The sequence below is a fragment of the Girardinichthys multiradiatus genome, chromosome 1 (genome assembly GCF_021462225.1).
Source record: "Girardinichthys multiradiatus isolate DD_20200921_A chromosome 1, DD_fGirMul_XY1, whole genome shotgun sequence".
In the NCBI taxonomy this organism is placed as follows: domain Eukaryota; kingdom Metazoa; phylum Chordata; class Actinopteri; order Cyprinodontiformes; family Goodeidae; genus Girardinichthys; species Girardinichthys multiradiatus.
This window is the reverse complement of record NC_061794.1, coordinates 31430826-31451432: the sequence shown is the minus strand read 5'-3', so window position 1 is coordinate 31451432 and position 20607 is coordinate 31430826. Positions and strand designations below refer to the sequence as shown.

Below are 20607 nucleotides of genomic sequence, written 5' to 3'. Positions count from 1 at the left end.
GACACCCCTAAAAAATAAACATGGAACTACTGCAGTAGTGTTTAACTTTTAACAATCTAATTGCAAAAACTTGCATTTTAAATGCTGTTTTTTTTTTAGATCAGATTTAACAATTTTTGTAGATAGGGAAAAATGTTAGTACCAAATAGAGTAATATTCATTTGTCAAGACGTTTCAAGGACGTGACTACAAATACTTTCCCAAAAATGTCAAACCTAAAGCAGTGATAAGGACATTGCTGGACCAAGGTTGTATCTGATGTAATTTGGGAATTTTTTTAATGGTTAAAATATAGTGACTTTATATAGTGGCACAACCCTCTGATAAAACCTGTTTAATAAATGAGACCAGGTCAAGTCAAATAACCCAGTTAAATTGTTGGCTGAAGCCCCTTTGATTCAAGTACAGCAATTACTTGTCTTTTGTACACACCTAACTTTATTTATACTGAATCAGATTAACCTGAGAAATTTCAGCGGTTCCAGTCAAAATTGCAAATATGCAATCCCTCAGTGTGTATGTGTGTAGGATATATTGTATATACATGAACACACACCCACTTCCATGGATACCTCAAGAGGCTGACAGCAAAACTGAAGATGTGACAGTCTCCATATGGTTGGACTAAGCAGTAGGTTTTCTAAAGAAAACATCCAGGCCTGGATAAAATAATCCAAAGTCTTGTGGCAGAATGGGCTCTGGTCTGATGAAACCAAACTTGAACGTTTGGCCCCAATTCCAAAATGTTTGACCCTAAAAAAAAAAAACCCATACCCACAGGGAAACATGGTGACGGCAGGATCATGATGTGGGATTACATCTTTAAAAATGGAACAGGGGTTGTTTTTAAGGTGGATGAAGGTATGAACAGTTCCACACATGTACAATGAGTAAATGGTACTAAGCCAAGATGTGAAGTGCTGATAAACACCTTTCTCAAAATGACCGAATGCTGAAACTGAGTCTAAATGTATTTCAACATAGTTTAAAGGGTGTGCACTCTTATACAATCAAATAATTATTTTGGAATATTTTTCCTTAAGAGATTTATTTCTTAGTAGAGCTGTATAGTGTGCATGGCAGTTTATGTGGAAAAAGATGTGAAATAATTAATCATGTTCTCATTTCTCAATAAAAAAGCTGGCATTTTACCAGGGATGTGTTTACCTTTAAAAGCAACCTGATTTAAGAATGTTTGTAATAATAACAAAGCATTATGATTATTCTAATGAACTCTGCAACAATTTCATCGTAGCTTTTATCCCCCCTCTCATACCGTTTTAACATTTTCAAAAAAGAAGCGGTACCTGAAGGATCCGGTCGAAAGGTTTGAGACCAGCTTGTTCAGCTGGTCCGTCTGGCCTAATCATGTTGACATAAACTCCTTTTTCCAGGAGCCCATCTGATACACTGAAACCAAAGTCGTGGCTCTCAGGGTCCTTCCTTAGAGAAACCTGCAAACAAGGAACAATAATAGTTGCACACATACATATGGAACAGTGTGGGTGATTTAAAAAAGGGGTTTCTTTTGTATTTTACAGGGATTTGAAAATTGTGTCTGAAAGATGTGCTGCTAGGTGCAGGAAATAAGGCTAAATCCTTACCCTGGACTCAGACTAACGCTTTTTTTTTTTTTTTTTATTCAGCTTCTGTGCAAACACTAAACTTATAGTAAACGCAGTTTTATGCCTCCAACTCATTTCTCTTTGGATTCCAGCAACAGAGCCAGCAGATTTATCCATAACCAAACAACCTTAAGGGTTGCATTCAGATCACTTTCCATGACATGAGAAAAGTTGTCAACTCCAAAAACTGTCATTACTCAGTGGAAGAAGGTCATGTCTTTATTTATTGCCCTGGAAGGAAACAACAGATGTGTACTTGAGAATGTTGGCACATTGTGTGCCATTTCAGGTAGAGTTGCCTAAAAAATTATTACTGTTTATCCAGCACATGTTGGGACAGGGTAGGAATCCACATGGTTCATTTATTAAAAGGAATTCCTGGACCCGAGTGAAGCAGACACACAAGTGGGTTTGAGGCAGCGCTGCACTGAAAACAGATTTGTTTCTAAGGAAATCAACAAGTGGGCTGAAAAACATGTGGACAAAGAATAGTCTCTGAAGCATGATGTCAAACCCTCCCCTGCTTTCTTTGTGGGACGAGACTGGTTGGTGTGTTATACAGGTGCTGTTAAAACGCCCAGCATCTGCTATGGTGTGAGTCATTTACATTAGGGCTCACGGATTGGGAAACTCAGGCATCTTTGAAGTTGTTTATTTTAAAAAGGTACGTTTGAATCCAGGTCTGACATGGTTCATAATACAGACTCGTAAAAATTAGTTGGCACCCTGGTAAAGATGTGTGAAAAGCCTTAAAATAAAATTATTATTATTATTATTTAGAAAAATCAAGCCTTTAATAGTTGGTACTTCTGACACCACATAGGTACAACACTGCTCCTCACTAGAACTAAGAAAGTGGAGCACATCACCCTGGTTCTAAAGTCCTTACACTGGCTCCATGTAGCTCAGAGAATAGACTTTAAAATACTTCTGTTAGTCTATAAATCACTGAATGGCTTAGCACCAAAATACATTACAGACTTGTTGTCAGTGTATCAACCACCCAGACCTCTCAGGTCTTCTGGCTCAAATCTACTCTGCATACCCAGAACCAGAACCAAACATGGAGAAGCAGCTTTTAGTTCTTATGCTCCACTAATCTGGAATAAACTCCCAGAAAACTGTAAAAGCGCCGAAACCCTAAGTTGCTTTAAATCAAGATTAAAAACTTATTTGTTTAGAGTGGCCTTTGACTGTGCCATCTAAACATTATTAGTTACATTTTCAGTCCAATTTTCCTTTCATTTTCTTATCCATCATTAGTAGCTTTATTGGCATCCTCTGCTTCATACCGGATCCACTTGAAGTGTTTTTCCTGAAAAGTTCCGTCTTTGTCTCATCTGACTAAAGCACACCATTTCATTTAAATTCCCAGTGGAGTTCAACAAACTCCATGTTTACATTTGTGATGGTAGGACAAAAAAAAAAGGTGCTGTTATGGAGAGATAACTACCCAAAGATGCCATACTGTATGTTGTTACAGTTCATGTTAATAGTCCAGAAAAACAGAACTTCATGGGTTGCTATTTAGATGTTCATCTGATTGGTTTAAAAAAAACATCATTTACTTTTATTCTATGGGGATTTTCAATAATACTGGCACTAGTGACTTGATTTTTTTAACCCGCTGGTTAAATGTACTTATTTGTTCATTTTCATTCAGTCCAGGATTATGCTACTGCAATAAAAAGATGCATTTTTAGCCTTTTAGAAGTAAATATACATTAAGCCTATTTCTCCCCTGTAACTTTTGAAATTGTTTATCCTAAACTCACCTTCTGAAGTGCCAGGGCTGTAGGGGACAGAATGTTAGAGAGATCCCCTTTGGCCCTGGATGATCCATCTCTGGCTCCGGTTGACATGTTCAGGCTTTTGTTTTTAGACCCATTGTGGATTCCTTCCTTCTTTATTGGATTAATCTCAGAGACAAACATTGAGCCTTCACTGGTCTTGGTCTCCTCCAGGTACAGACTGAGAGCGCTGCCTGTCATAGAAGCCTTAAAGAATCAATAAAGACAGTAATTATTTTAACATGATGTAGTAAAGCAGAAAAAAACATTTAAAACATTTTCACTGATCAAGTCTAGTATACAGATTAGCAGGTGAGGCAAACCCTAAAACCCTTCTTCAATCTGACAGCAGGTTTCCGGCTTGTCTTGTCAGATTTAATTGGAGATTACACATTGATGGTTATCATAATGCTTCGTCTGGCAAGTTCATTTAAGCCAAGATGAGTGAGGAATCAGAAGGACAAAGCAGATGGAGGCCACCTACTTCCAGTTCCCTGAGAATCCCAGACTGGCCGCAGGTCTTGAGGTCCTGCAGAGCCTGGGACCAGAAGCTGTCGTCCTTGTTCAACATGCCATGGCAGCGAGAGGGGCTGACGAATCTATGACAGTGCAGGAACCAGAACATAAGAGCAGCCCTGCAAGCCTGGAGGTGACTGCTGCATAGAAAAGCAGCATGGGAAATGTAGTTTCTTTGGGCCGCTCAACTGAAGAGCCCACCCATTAAAGAAAAAAAGTTTTTTGTTTTTTACTGTCAACTGACTCAGCAAGGGATTTAAAGGAGTCCAACTAGATTAGAAAAAAAGCAGGAAACAAATATGACAAGTTCATAAGGGTCAAGCTTGAGGAGACATGAGGCAGATGCATCCTTAAGTCTTTTAGTTGCTTTCAGAGGGAAATGTTTTGCGTTTTGTGTGGATAAAGGGTGACAGGACATCTGATTGTAACACCACAGAGCTTGCAGACAGTTAATAAAGCAGATCAGAGAAAGAATACCTGAGAAAGAAGAAAAAAGGACAGTTTGGAAAAGCACAAAACGTGAATGCTAAAGTAATTCAACAGGTGCAGAGAGCTTTCTCAACGAAAAGAGCAGGAACAACATGTTTAAACAAAGAACACACCTCTGATCGGAGTTACTGAAAATAGGAAAATTACTAGCAAACTTTATGGTGCATCTGCAGAACTGCTTGAAGCAAACTGTAAGCATACTGATACTTGCAAAATCTGTCCATTCGCCAGTGCTGTACAACGAAGTTACCAGCACTTTAAAGCCTATATTTCAATTGGTATATTTTATCTCCTTGCAAAGATTTAGAGTACATGACAGCCAGAGCCACAAAAAGACACTTTAGATCATAGCTTTTTCAGGTGTGAGAATGGCACAGTCAAAGTCTAGATCCAAATTCAATTGGAAATCTGACTTGAAAATAGCTGTTCATAGATGTTCTCCAACCAATCCAAGCTGGGGCTGTTTTTTTAGGAAGAATTGGCAAAAATTTCAGTCTCTGCAAATCTGGTAGAGAAATACACCTAAAGTTCTACTTAACTACAAACAGCAGTCCCTTTTTATACAGTAAACACCAGTTTAATTCAAATCTTTGCACCACTTAGCCTTTTTTCCAATTTTCTGTTTGGAGGACAATGAATGCTTTCAACATACAGTCAACATTTATTTCACTTTGTTTTGATATTTCCTTTGCATTAAATCTATAGATGGCTTTACTGATCAGAACTGTATTCTTCAGACAAAGGAAAGGGACATGAAAATCACCACTTAAAGACATGTTCACACAGATGTTGACAATGGAGTCCTACAAACTGCCAGTGCAACACATACATTTTTAATTTGATTGAACAGAGGAATATTAAGGCATATTATCAAGTAAATTGTGTATTATACCAAAACAAACAAAATATCTAAATGGATTAACTAATAATTTTAGCTCAATCCTATAAAAGATTGCTTATGCCAATTTGTTTCAAACTATAATAAAGCATTCAATGCATTATTTGGTTTAAAAATATTCATCCATTGCTAGACTGCAAACTATAGATACTTAGGAACATTTACCCCCTTATCTGGCAACTACAATTCAGTGTTCGTGGTCATGGTATGAACAAATCGGAAGTGCTTTTATGGAAAACGTATGAATGAATACAAAATAGTTGAATCAGCATTGTTGAATGACTGCATAAGAAGAGGAAATCTCTTCAGAATGTTTTAAACAAGACCTCAGGACTCACCCAGGTACTTTGTCCCACTCATCCTCAGTGAATCCTCCATCATACAGCCCTGCTTGTAGCCCCAAACCTCCAGAGCTGGAGGTAGTGTAGCCTCTGTGCTTCGGGCGCCTCCAGTCAAGTGGATTTAGGAGTAAATCAGACGTTTTATGCAGATATGTCCCTGAAGCCAAATGAAAAAATAAATAATTTCCCCTAGCAGATATCTTCTGTTTTTGCTCTTTTTTCACACTAAATCTCTCAGATCAAACAAATGTTGATATCCAACATAGATAACCTGAGTACAGCCAAATAGCTTTCTAGACCAACCTGGCTCTATCCAAAAGACAGGCCATTAAATGAAAAAGTAACTTCCCCCTAAACTTAACTTGTGCCATTAAGCAACATGATAGAGTCATTTCATTGAAGAAATTTTGGGCCACTTTACAGAATTGGATTTATTCAGCCACATTTGATGGTTTTCAAACATATCCGTTTAAGATCATCCAACAGTATCTCTAGAAGATTTAAATCCAGGCTTTGACTAGGCCATTCCATTTTTTTAAACATTCAGAGATTAACTTGCTAGAATGCTTTGGATTATTTTCCTGCAGCACAACCCAAGTGGGCTTGAGTTTAAAGTCATATCTGATGGCTGGACTCCTTCAGGGTTTTCTCGTAGAGAGCATCATTTCTGGTTTCATCTATTACACCGTTACTTCCAGGTCTTGAAGCAGAAAAGCAGCCCCAGATCACCTCACTACTACCATGTTTGACTGTTGGTATGAGTTTTTTATTTTACTTTGTGTGTTTTATGCAAGATGCAACAGCATAGAGACATTTCAAAAAGTTTCACTTTTGTACTAAGACTAACAAAAATTTCACAAAACTCTTTGCATTGAAAATATTTTTTTTAGCAAATGGAAGATGGGTCTTTGTGTTTTTTTAGTTTCACAGGAATTTTGGCCTCAAATCTCTCTAATTGATGCCATTTTTGTGCAGCCTCCATCTTATTGTTGAATCATGACCACTTGACCTTAACTGAGGCAAGTAAGATCTTCAGTACTTGAGATATTGTTCTGCATTATTTTGCGATCTCCTGGATGAGCAGACTGTGTAATTTCTGTAGGTTGGGACACTCATGAGGAGGTTCCCCACTGGTTCTGTCTGTTCATCAGAGTCCCAAAGCCTTAGAAAATGTCAGACTAATCAAGGTTATCGACTTTCTCAGCTGTAGATAAAAGGTATAATGTGTTGGTTTTTTACCATCTTTTTGTCTACTTTGTGTTGTTGGGCAGATTCTGTTTAAGTCATTTCTTGGTTCTACAGGTCTGGAGTTAATCAGGTCTGGGTGTGACTAATGAAATTAATGTCAGCAGTCCAGAAACAAATAGGTGAATCACAGTTAATAATAAACAATTTCTTAAATAAAATCCTCATCTGAAATCTGATTTTTGGTTTTACTCAGGTTATCATTGCTATTAAAAATACTTTGAAATGAAATAATTTGAGTGTGGCCCCAAACACACTAAATCAGAAGAATTTAATAAGGGGGTAAATACTTTTTTAATGTCATTGTAGAAACATGAGTGGTATTCTTTCACAGCATGTGAGCTTAGGGCCCCACCTTGGCTAATGTAGCCTGCATCAAACGCTGCGCTATCCCAGGAGCTCATGGCCGAGTCGATGCTGGGAACAGTGGCCGAGTAGACCTCTGAGAGTTTACTGGTTTTTTGGGAGTCAGCTAGTTCCTCCTCTGGATCGCTTAAAAAGCCAGCTTCTCTGTCTGGTGGCTGCCGACACTGTGATTCTGGGAGCAAACACAGCAAAGAGTTATCACTTAGGAAGAGATATCACATGTTTCAAATTCCTAAATTTCACAGCTTTTTTTGTTCTGGTTTTTTCCATTTATGTTTATTTGCCAACATCCGGGAGTGTTTTGTTATTCTTACAAACTGGAGCTAACTTTGGAAATACATTTTTACATTGACAGCAAATGAGAAATAGGAGGTGTGCAAGCAGAAAGAAAAAAAAGAAAAAAAAACATGTTAAAAAAAACTCCATTAAAAACACAAGAAAAGGGATGTATATTACAAAAACATGTCTTAAGTCTACCACAAAGTAAAGAACAATGTTTTTTTTGTTAAATCCCATTTATATTAGTTTTCTTTTTATTGTAGCCATTTGAAAATTGAACAATTTCCATCTAAAAGGCATTCAAAAGCAAATGTTCCAAAAAGTGGATATGTACGGTCAGCTTGTTTTTTGATCTTGAGGGTGACTGACTCCCCAGCCATCTGCAGCAGATGGATGGCCTCGCTCAGAGGCTTCCCTTTAAGGCTGACACCATTGATTGCCAGGACTCGGTCCCCTATGTGGATGGCCCCGGTCCTGCAAGGAGAGGAAGGCAGAGGAGAAAGAGTTACCAGATCATAAAAGACAGCAGCAACAACAGGGCCAGTTGGAGAATCCTGTCAGACTGCCAACATTTGGACAGAGATAGAAACAAAGAGGCTTCTTGTTGTTGAAAGAAACCAGACAGCCATTGTTTAAGTGTCTCATTTATTATTAAAAAGAAAAACAAAATGCATCAAATTGCTTTTGTAACAGCTTCACATACTCTTGAGCCTGCTCTTTGCTCACCTTTCAGCCAGACCTTTCTTGGTGAGGCCAGAAATGAAGATGGGGTCAAAAGGTTCCTCTGTGCCAGATATTGTAATTCCCAGGGGTCCATTAAATCTCTTCAGCTCAACTGTGTAGATTATAGAGCCTGACATCTCCAGCTCATCTACAGCAAAAAGCACACAATGTATTCAAGAGAGTAAAATATATAATAAATTCCTTGAAAATGTACAATAAAACAGAGAGGCATAGCCTTTACAACATGATTGCTAGTTAAGGGCACCATATCAAAAAATAATTTTATATCTTTGTAGCCTAGCTATAATTCTTTATACCAAATAGTCTAAAGAGCCAAGTCCAAAAGTGGCAGCTCCATTTCCTGAATAAGGAAAAACTTCTAACATCAGTGAAGACTAAACTCTTCATTTGACACCTTGAATATTTATTGCTTTGCCAAAGTATTCATTTCACTTGAACTCTTTCACATTTCGTCACGCTACAACCACCAACCTCTGTTTTTTCTATTGGGACTTTATGTGGAGAGTAACAGAAGGAGCATAACTGTGAAGTTGTAGGAAAATGATACATGATACATGGTTTTTAACATTCATCTCACAAAGAACCACCTTTAGCCACCAAAAGCTTTGAATATTTTTCCTGTCCCTGTTAAAGACAAGCAGCCCCACAACATAATGCTGCCACCACCATATTTTAACATGGGTATGGTGTTTTCAGGGTGACTAGTCTTGGTTTTCCATCATAGGGTTGTAGGCCAGAAAAGGCAAGTCATCTGATTGGAACACCTTCACCTTTGCCTTGTTCCTTACATGAGTTGTGGCAAAACTATAAATAGGCTTTGTTTCTTGCCACCTTCTATAAAAAGGCCTTGTTTGTGGAGAGCAACTAATAGTAGCCCAGTTGACAGATTCCTCCCACCTGAGCTGTGCATCTGCAGCTTCTCCAAAACTACCATGGGCCTCTTGGCTACTTCTCTTAATGCTCGACATGCCCAGCTGGTCAGTTTAGTTGGACAACCATGTCTTGCTAAATTTGCAGTTGTGCAATACTCCATTTTCAGCTGGTTTAAGCAGTGCTTTATAAAAAGTTCAAAGCTTGTGATTTTCTAAGCTAACCCTGCTTTAAACTTCTCCAGGACTATATCCCCGACCCATCTGCTTTCCTTGGTCTTCATGATTTCGTTTGTTCTCTCTAACAAACCCTTGAATCCATAAAACAGAACTCACTTCACAATCATGCACTACTTTCTGTCGTTATATTAAATAAAATCCCAATTAAATAAACAATGTTTGTAGTTGCAACATGTGAACAAGTTTAAGGCTTATGAATAAAGTTTCATATTTTTTAGGACTGAAGCCCATGTCCCTCCTTGCATTCAATCTAAGTTATCAACCTTGCTCTAAGGGGTAGGGTGTCTCAATTGTTTCTTCTAAGTGGGGAGAAAGAGAAGGGGAAAAAAAACAAAAAGAAATCCATTACATTTGGTATTGTATTTTTGTTCTTCCTTAAGAAAAAAAAATAATAGGTGCTTATGTCTGCCAGAGGATTGATAAATGTTTACATAACACCAGGGGGCAAATTAGGTCATCCATGTTCACATACACAGTATCAAAAATAACCGATGATCTCATTTTCTGAAGGATTGTCTCGATAATTGGAATATTTTAACCACAATCAGAATAATTTTACCGCAATTAACAAACGTGCAAATAAATAAATGCTTATATGCTATATATATATATTAACTGATGATCTGTTAAATACTGTGATATTTTACTTATAACAACTATAATTATACTTCTATTTGTAATGACATGTGATGTGAAACATGTACAGCTATAAAGATAATGTATAGTGGTTATGTCATTCACAGTATTTTATATACAGGTCCTTCTCAAAATATTAGCATATTGTGATAAAGTTCATTATTTTCCATAATGTCATGATGACAATTTAACATTCATATATTTTAGATTCATTGCACACTAACTGAAATATTTCAGGTCTTTTATTGTCTTAATACGGATGATTTTGGCATACAGCTCATGAAAACCCAAAATACCTATCTCACAAAATTAGCATATTTCATCCGACCAATAAAAGAAAAGTGTTTTTAATACAAAAAACGTCAACCTTCAAATAATCATGTACAGTTATGCACTCAATACTTGGTCGGGAATCCTTTGGCAGAAATGACTGCTTCAATGCGGCGTGGCATGGAGGCAATCAGCCTGTGGCACTGCTGAGGTCTTATGGAGGCCCAGGATGCTTCGATAGCGGCCTTTAGCTCATCCAGAGTGTTGGGTCTTGAGTCTCTCAACGTTCTCTTCACAATATCCCACAGATTCTCTATGGGGTTCAGGTCAGGAGAGTTGGCAGGCCAATTGAGCACAGTGATACGATGGTCAGTAAACCATTTACCAGTGGTTTTGGCACTGTGAGCAGGTGCCAGGTCGTGCTGAAAAATGAAATCTTCATCTCCATAAAGCTTTTCAGCAGATGGAAGCATGAAGTGCTCCAAAATCTCCTGATAGCTAGCTGCATTGACCCTGCCCTTGATAAAACACAGTGGACCAACACCAGCAGCTGACACGGCACCCCAGACCATCACTGACTGTGGGTACTTGACACTGGACCTCTGGCATTTTGGCATTTCCTTCTCCCCAGTCTTCCTCCAGACTCTGGCACCTTGATTTCTGAATGACATGCAGAAATTGCTTTCATCCGAAAAAAGTACTTTGGACCACTGAGCAACAGTCCAGTGCTGCTTCTCTGTAGCCCAGGTCAGGCGCTTCTGCCGCTGTTTCTGGTTCAAAAGTGGCTTGACCTTGGAAATGCGGCACCTGTAGCCCATTTCCTGCACACGCCTGTGCACGGTGGCTCTGGATGTTTCTACTCCAGACTCAGTCCACTGCTTCCGCAGGTCCCCCAAGGTCTGGAATCGGCCCTTCTTCCTCAGGGTCTGGTCACCTCTTCTCGTTGTGCAGCGTTTTCTGCCACACTTTTTCCTTCCCACTGAGGTGCCTTGATACAGCACTCTGGGAACAGTCTATTCGTTCAGAAATTTCTTTTTGTGTCTTACTCTCTTGCTTGAGGGTGTCAATAGTGGCCTTCTGGACATCAGTCAGGTTGGCAGTCTTACCCATGATTGGGGTTTTGAGTGATGAACCAGGCTGGGAGTTTTAAAGGCCTCAGGAATCTTTTGCAGGTGTTTAGAGTTAACTCGTTGATTCAGATGATTAGGTTCATAGCTCATTTAGAGACCCTTTTAATGATATGCTAATTTTGTGAGATAGGAATTTTGGGTTTTCATGAGCTGTATGCCAAAATCATCCGTATTAAGACAATAAAAGACCTGAAATATTTCAGTTAGTGTGCAATGAATCTAAAATATATGAATGTTAAATTTTCATCATGACATTATGGAAAATAATGAACTTTATCACAATATGCTAATATTTTGAGAAGGACCTGTACAGTGCCTTGCGAAAATATTCTGCCCCCTTGAACTGGTCAACCTCTTGCCACATTTCAAGCTTCAAACAAAGATATAAAATTCTAATTTTTTGTGAAGAATCAACAAGTGGGACACAATCATGAAGTGGACTGAAATTTATTGGATGTGTCAAACTTTTTTAACAAATAAAAAACTGAAAAGTGGGGCATGCAATATTATTCAGCCCCCTTGCGTTAATACTTTGTAGCGCCATCCTTTGCTGCAATTACAGCTGCAAGTCGCTTGGGGTATGTCTCTATCAGTTTTGCACATCGAGAGACTGAAATTCTTGCCCATTCTTCCTTGCAAAACAGCTGGAGCTCAGTGAGGTTGGATGGAGAGCGTTCGTGAACAGCAGTCTTCAGCTCTTTCCACAGATTCTCAATTGGATTCAGGTCTGGACTTTGACTTGGCCATTCCAACACCTTGATACGTTTATTTGTGAACCATTCCATTGTAGATGTGGCTTTATATTGTGGATCATTGTCTTGTTGGAAGATAAATCTCCGTCCCAGTCTCAGGTCTCTTGCAGACAGGTTTTCTTCCAGAATGGTCCTGTATTTGGCCCCATCCATCTTCCCATCAATTTTGACCATCTTCCCTGTCCCTCCTGACGAAAAGCAGGCCCAAACCATGATGCTGCCACCACCATGTTTGACAGTAGGGATGGTGTGTTCAGGGTGATGAGCTGTGTTGCTTTTACGCCAAACATATCATTTTGCATTGTGGCCAAACAGTTTGATTTTGGTTTCATCTGACCAGAGCACATTCTTCCACATGTTTGGTGTGTCTCCCAGGTGGTTTGTGGCAAACTTTAAACGAGACGTTTTATGGATATCTTTGAGAAATGGCTTTCTTCTTGCCACTCTTCCATAAAGGCCAGATTTGTGCAGTGTACGACTGATTGTTGTCCTATGGACAGACTCTCCCACCTCAGCTGTAGATCTCTGCAGTTCATCCAGAGTGATCATGGGCCTCTTGGCTGCATCTCTGATCAGTCTTCTCCTTGTTCCAGATGAAAGTTTAGAGGGACGGCCAGGTCTTGTTATATTTGCAGTGGTCTGATACTCCTTCCATTTCAATATGATTGCTTGCACAGTGCTCCTTGGGATGTTTAAAGCTTGGGAAATGTTTGTATCCAAATCCGGCTTTAAACTTCTCCACAACAGTATCTCGGACCTGCCTGGTGTGTTCCTTGGTCTTCATGATGCTCTGCGCTTTGAACAGAACCCTGAGACTATCACAGAGCAGGTGCATTTATACGGAGACTTGATTACACACAGGTGGGTTCTATTTATCATCATCAGTCATTTGGGACAACATTGGATCATTCAGAGATCCTCACTGAACTTCTGGAATGAGTTTGCTGCACTGAAAGTAAAGGGGCCGAATAATATTGCACGCCCCACTTTTCAGTTTTTTATTTGTTAAAAACATTTGACACATTCAATAAATGTCATTCCACTTTACGATTGTGTCCCACTTGTTGTTGATTCTTCACAAAAAATTAGAATTTTATATCTTTATGTTTGAAGCCTGAAATGTGGCAAGAAGTTGACCAGTTCAAGGGGGCCGAAAACTTTCGCAAGGCATTGTATAGCTTCTACACACCTGGTCCATACCTGCCTTTGTATCACAGAAGTTTGTCACAATTGTTTTGTTATTGCCCTTTTATGCATATGCAGAATTAGCAGATAAAGTCAATTTGTGAGCCTAATCTGGTTGCATTGCAAATCTGTGTGAATTGACAACTCTATTCTTATTAAAGTGCAGAAGAATAAAGTAACCCCAGGAAATGGCTTTCACCCAGCCTAAGTTGACTTATTACAGTCCCTTTTTTAAAATTAAACTATTGTTACATGAGTCTTGGCTCATGTTTAACTGTACAGCCCTTTGAATCTATAGTCAGTCAATTGAAAGGGCTTTTTTGATGCAGCGGATTAAACTGATCTTGACCTGTAATATCTGTGTAAATAAATAATTCTAAAGGCAACAAGTCAACACTTTTTATGCAGCCATAAATACAGTATTCTTCTTTGGAACCGCCTGAGCAAAGAAAATGAAGTATACTCTTCATTTACTTCACGTAAATATTCATTTACATGAATATTTATTTTATGAAGTGGAGTTATGTACCAATGTTGTCCTCGTCCTTCTGTATCCGCAGTTTGACCATGTCTTCAGCCTGCTGCAGGACGTGCATGGCGTCTTCCATGGGGCAGTTCTCCAGGCGCATGGCGTCGATGGCCAGCAACCGGTCTCCGGGCTCCAGAGTGCCTGTTCTAGCAGACACAACCAAGAGCGAGATGATCACAACCATTAACCTGGAGCAGGAAAATCCTCTTAGCCTCAGTGTGACATTGGGATCTGTGGGGTGACCGTAACCTCACCCTAAACCTAATCGACCCTGAGCCCTTCTGAAATGTAGCTGCCCTACTGATCTAGTTATGATAGCTCAATCCTATTAGGCCTCTGTTACACAGCAGACATGTCTACGTTGTCCATGAGTACCTCTGTGTAACCCTTGAAGATTGCCTCTTATGTGACATCCAGCATCCAACAGTGCTGCAGGAAATGTAAAAATATTGGCTCTGCATGATGGAACCCACCTGTGTGCTATGCTTCCTTTCCTGATGTCCGAGATGATGAGGGGCTTGCCAGGTTTCTTACTTGCTGGTAAAAATGGAAAAAAATAAATAAAATAAGATTTTATTTCATGTAGCAGCACATCAGAACAGAGCAAATTTAGAAACTATCATTTTTAATTTCTTTCTGCACCTGTTATCCACTTTGTTTTTTCCCGAGCTAGTTTAGAGCAGAAGGACTACATTGCTACAGAACAGTATTATTCAGAGATAATGAGCCTTCATATTTTCACGGATCAGAGAACCCAGATTCCTCAACTTAAAAGTGATCCAGTGATATTGAGCAACACTGTCCTCTGCTGACCCACAAACCTACCGCTGATGGTGATGCCCAGCTCCACTCCCCTCCTCTTTGGCAGCTTAACGTGGAACGTGCCACTGCTTGGAACCACAGACTCTAATTAAGAAATAAGGTAAAGTTAAAAAAGGTCAAAATTAGCCAAATTTTAATTTGAGTGAAACATTTTCTTTAAGCGATACCTGCAACATCAAATTCAACCTCCACTGTAACTTTGTTGGCCAGAGCAGAGTCTCTGAGCAGCTGATGAGCTTCTTCCAGAGTGCCATCTTCAGTTGGGATCCCATTGATGGACAACACTCTGTCTCCAACTTGCAGCAGCCCACACCTTTGTGCCAATAAAAAAAAAAAAAAAAAGTGATTTATTAATTAAATTGAAGATAAAAGGTTATCAATAAAATAAAATGAAAAACAAAGATCTAAAAAATCTAAAATACATACAAAACAGAAAAAATTGAAATAAAACACGTAATTCAGATGTAAAGAAAAAAGTGCAAAAAAATAGAAAAAAAATGCAAAACATATATAAAAATGGATATAAAAATTAAAATATACAAAAATAAAAATAGAACATGAATGTAAACCATAAGATACATTAAAAATAAAATTTACAAATGAAAAAAGGAGAGAATAATAAAAAAAATTATAAATGAAATAATGAAAATATAAAACAAATACAGGCAGGAAGATTAAAAAATTTATTCAGTAGCGTTGTATAAAAAGTACAATTATTCATACCCAAAACAGGTATATTTCTGTGTTCATAATATAAAATACAGTATATAAATATTGAATAGTAGTAGTTTGATTTACACCACTTAAGTATAAAAAAGGATACATGTCTAAACCTTTATAACACATAATGTAAACCTTTATAATAGAAAACTTATTTACCCAAATTAATTATAGTTAATTACAGATATTCCCTACTTAGAAAAAAGTACTACAGTTTAACATTTGTCTCCCTCTTCTGGCAGCAAGAGTAGTTCAACCATGAATGCTTCTGGTGTTTGGCTGCTGACAAAGAACTAGATTAATCAACATTTTTCTGATCACTGACGTTTTTTTATGTGAAATGATTCAGTTTTTAAAATCAAAAACAGTTATTAAAAGCAGCGTGTATAAAATGAACACCTTTCTGGTGTTTTCACATGAGATTCAAAGTGATTTTACTAAAGAAATACTCATGTTGAGGAAGAGGGCATAACAATGACACCATTACAGAGATCCCAAACTATATAGGAAAACGTTAAGGTGCTGTCAACTGAAATTAATTCATTGAAAACTGCAGCTCGTTGACCTTGAACAGAGGCTGAGGCACTAAAAAAAAAAAAATCACAGTGGGCTGCTGTACTTGAGTCACTCGTGTCAAACTGCTTCTGGACTAATCATGTTACAGGACCCTGGGGACACGGTCCCGTGCTGCCGACACACACATCATTAGTCTTGTAGGACAGACACTATAAACTGGCCTTGTTAAGCTGAGTGCTAAATACACTGCAACAAGTACTGCCTTCTAAATTAATACACCTCATTCGGACTTTGATCATGAGGAAAATGAAGAGGAAACATCAGAACCCTACTTATTTTTTGACTGTATCCATCACCGATTTATTCATGGCACATGTTCTAACCTTACACAAAAACCCAGTAGTGACCAGGTAAGTCTTTGAAAGCAGTAATCCCATACTAACCACACCTGATATAACATTCAATTATTATTGACCAACATTAGTGTTGCCAGCAGCATAGCTGGAAAAATAAAGCATAGCAGATGTTTCTATGCCGTCAGCCAGATGTTGTCCTTTCAGATTTATTCTGTGAACCCCCCCCCCCCCCCCCCCCCCCCCCACTCTTTGGTGATCATTCCCTTTTTTGTTTTAAACTAAATCACTGTGAGCAGCAATCAAACAATCTTTTTAAAATAAATGTAACCAAAGCCTTTTTAAACTTTATGGTTTACTTTTTAAAAACTGAACCAGGTTTCTAGAAGCTTATTAGTTATCCAGGATGTTCTGTTTTCCTGAGGTGGAAATGGCATTAAACAGAGACTGATTTGGTTTAGCAAATGGCAACCAGGCTGTGAGAGGATCAGTATTTAGCTAGTCACCACACACAGCGAGGGTAAATAATGGTAAGGGAGGATCTTTAAAAAGTCAGGGCAGGCCTTCTGTCTTATCAGAAACAAACATGTGGAGCTTATTCAACTCTACTGAAACTTTGAGTAGAACTCTGTGGTTTGGTCAGATGAAGAATGAATGAATGCACAATTAAGTATGTTGGAGGATGTGTAATGCTGTAGGACAGTTTCTCTTTCAAATGGTATAGGTCTGTAAGATCCAGTGATCCAAAGCAACACAGTCCTGACTACATTCATGAAGAAAACCTGTTCAAGGTGAGATGAAGAGAAGAGAGCATGTGAGGGGAGCCAAGACTCCAACTATGTGAAACGCAAAAGGAGTTTATATACAGTGAAGTTGCCAATAAATGTTTTTAGTTACAAATGATTGCATAACAGGTTTTTCACCACTGTTTAAATGCCCTTTAAGGTTAGATGATATATCACTGCAATAAAATATAAATTTTATTGGTTTTTACACATCCCAAAACTGCCAACAAAGGGGACCAACACTATGCAATTGGCCTTCTTCCTACAGTAAATACTGAAAGGCTCAGCTTAGCCAAAAACTGCTGTATGGTTGTGGTAAATATACCACAGCTGAAGCTGAGCAGATGATTTTGTCCCTCTGGATGTGTCACCTTAGTGAACACACACTCCGACGTTTACTCAAGTCTTATGTTTCAATGAATCATTGTCAACAATGATTGTTTCAATGGGGCCCACTACATCCGTCAGCCTCTTGGCTGTCCACCATCTGTGTGTCCAAGACGGAGGAGATACTTTTTAATTTTTACTCACACAATATGACAAGGAATCACAGGACTACTGTTAAAGGGATCATAAGCTAAATAAAAGTACCTGTGCATGCACATGCTGTTTACTTCAAAAGCTTTGTTAGGAAACTTACCTACTTATATCTTGCCTTGTGTTCCTTACCATGTCAACTCAAAAATCTGGTAAATACTTAAAAGGTGCTCCCAGAATTTAGCAACAGTGCATTTGTCTTTAACGCTCCATTCGCTGGAATAATCTTCAGACACTTCCTTCTTAGAGGTCCTACAATTGTTTTCATTTCAAAATTCAACACTTATCCTCAGTCAGGATTTGTCTTCATTAGTTTTTGTGACAGTATGGACAACAGAGTACAAAACATTGATCTGGTTGGGGTTTACCATGTTTTTTTTTATTTTCTACATATATAGTATTTCTGATTTGGCAATTTGGTAAAGGGCTATTTCACCATTTTTATTTTACATTTGAGCAAATTTAAATCACAGTTTGTGGTCAATAAAAGCCTCACAAAGATTTAACGTAGTAATTTCACCACTTTGTTGTTAGGCATCTAAGACAAACCCAAGTCGAGAATCTTGGGTTTGTGTTACATACAGGGTTTAAAATGCAATAAAACTGTCCTTTTTTTAAACAAGTGTTTGTTTTGTCAACGAGTTGGACAAAAAAAAAAAAAACAATGTATAATCTGACAAATCATACAAAGATCATCTAAACATAAATCAATATAAAAAGCTCTTCTACAGAAATATATTTTATATTAAAAAGGACTGAGAAACATTCTAAAACCCTTTCTGTGTTCGATTTTTTATTTTCCAACCTCTTCCAGACTTGGAAAATGACAAAAACAAATTCCAAATTTGTATCCATTTTTTCCTCACACTGCACCTTCAGAAGCTGTTCTTTCTTTAGGTTTTTCATTGGTTGATTATCAATCATATTAAACATGAATGATTTTAACCATAGTTTTCTTTTAATTGTACCTTTCCTTGGATCCATGTAGTTTGTGAGACTATGTATCTCAATAAGACGTTTCTGGGTATATAAACCAAACAATGAGAAGCAGAAACTCTCCCTAAAGACAAAGCTCAACTTTCAATATCTTTTCATTTTAAAATACATAAAGATAGCCATTTTCCAACATTTAAGAATGTTTGTGAAAACTGAACTAAAAGTAAAGGCAAAAAAAAAACCAATTACTGTGTAGCACTCTTTATAAAAAAACAAAACAAGCACAACCAAAGGTAATGAAATTACTGCACAATTCAATATTCAGATAAGCCTAATATATGGATTTTTCTGTCAGCCATTTTGAATATGCGATCCAGTGATATAGCCACATTTTCCTTTAAAACATCTTTAAATGCAGATGTCTTGTTGGAAGAGCGTGGAAACACTTGGGGCAGGCTGTGACATACAGGCATAAGACAGCGTGTTTGTTCAGTCACATACAATACTTCTCTGCTTGATTTGGAAAACTTAAAGCTTGCTCTGGGCTGATCTCTAACAGCGGAGGACATTTGTGCTTACAAATGCCACGAAAGCCTTGGAAAAACACGACACATCCAAAAATTGAAATGTCTTTTTGGCTTCTAGTACCTTGACAAAAAATAAAAAGGACTGCATTTAATTTAAGTCACATTTTAATCACAAAAGGGGACACAAGAATGATTTGTCATTTTCAAAGAATTCAAAAGAAATCTTTCTTGTCCCATCAATCATCTCATGTTTCTGCATATAAAGGTTCACCAGTGGTCAAATGAATAAGAAGCCACAATAGGAATAAGAGAAGTTTGTCTATCATCTAATGACTTGCAGTACCAGTTTATTTTGCATCAGGAAAAAGTATAACTGCAGTATTATTGCTGAATACTGCAATGACTATAGTTGGCTGCGATTAACCCACCCTGGCTGCCACATATTCTCACTTGAATTAAGGTCTTTAACTGAGGCATTCTAACACATGAAAATGAATATGTACAGTGTACTGCAATACAGTGATATAAACTACTGTATTGCAGCTGTGGCTGTACAGGTCCTTCTCAAAATATTAGCATATTGTGATAAAGTTCATTATTTTCCATAAAGTCATGATAAAAATTTAACATTCATATATTTTAGATTCATTGCACACTAACTGAAATATTTCAGGTCTTTTATTGTCTTAATTCGGATGATTTTGGCATACAGCTCATGAAAACCCAAAATTCCTATCTCATAAAATTAGCATATTTCATCCGACCAATAAAAGTAAAGTGTTTTTAATACAAAAAACATCAACCTTCAAATAATCATGTACAGTTATGCACTCAATACTTGGTCGGGAATCCTTTGGCAGAAATGACTGCTTCAATGCGGCGTGGCATGGAGGCAATCAGCCTGTGGCACTGCTGAGGTCTTATGGAGGCCCAGGATGCTTCGATAGCGGCCTTTAGCTCATCCAGAGTGTTGGGTCTTGAGTCTCTCAACGTTCTCTTCACAATATCCCACAGATTCTCTATGGGGTTCAGGTCAGGAGAGTTGGCAGGCCAATTGAGCACAGTGATACTATGGTCAGTAAACCATTTACCAGTGGTTTTGGCACTGTGAGCAGATGCCAGGTCGTGCTGAAAAATGAAATCTTCATCTCCATAAAGCTTTTCAGCAGAAGGAAGCATGAAGTGCTCCAAAATCTCCTGATAGCTAGCTGCATTGACCCTGCCCTTGATAAAACACAGTGGACCAACACCAGCAGCTGACACGGCACCCCAGACCATCACTGACTGTGGGTACTTGACACTGGACTTCTGGCATTTTGGCTTTTCCTTCTCCCCAGTCTTCCTCCAGACTCTGGCACCTTGATTTCCGAATGACATGCTGAATTTGCTGTCATCCGAAAAAAGTACTTTGGACCACTGAGCAACAGTCCAGTGCTGCTTCTCTGTAGCCCAGGTCAGGCGCTTCTGCCGCTGTTTCTGGTTCAAAAGTGGCTTGACCTGGGGAATG

At 38.3% G+C, this 20607-nt stretch overlaps 1 protein-coding gene across 3 annotated transcripts in view; it reads right to left on the bottom strand.

The window, feature by feature from the left end:
* LOC124876698 (glutamate receptor-interacting protein 2-like) overlaps positions 1 to 20607 on the bottom strand; it is a 57345-nt gene that overhangs the window by 5458 nt on the left and 31280 nt on the right. The window contains exons 13-23 of one of the 3 annotated variants that reach the window (XM_047379671.1): positions 14894 to 15039; positions 14730 to 14810; positions 14378 to 14441; positions 13905 to 14050; positions 8276 to 8420; positions 7884 to 8023; positions 7260 to 7442; positions 5657 to 5816; positions 3900 to 4014; positions 3401 to 3622; positions 1308 to 1454 (exon numbers count right to left, since the gene is read on the bottom strand). In XM_047379671.1, the coding sequence (XP_047235627.1) occupies positions 1308 to 1454; positions 3401 to 3622; positions 3900 to 4014; positions 5657 to 5816; positions 7260 to 7442; positions 7884 to 8023; positions 8276 to 8420; positions 13905 to 14050; positions 14378 to 14441; positions 14730 to 14810; positions 14894 to 15039 (1549 nt within the window). Of the gene's footprint in view, positions 1 to 1307; positions 1455 to 3400; positions 3623 to 3899; positions 4409 to 5656; positions 5817 to 7259; positions 7443 to 7883; positions 8024 to 8275; positions 8421 to 13904; positions 14051 to 14377; positions 14442 to 14729; positions 14811 to 14893; positions 15040 to 20607 lie in introns of those variants that run through there. The other 2 variants (XM_047379679.1, XM_047379687.1) reach the window with 2 other exon arrangements.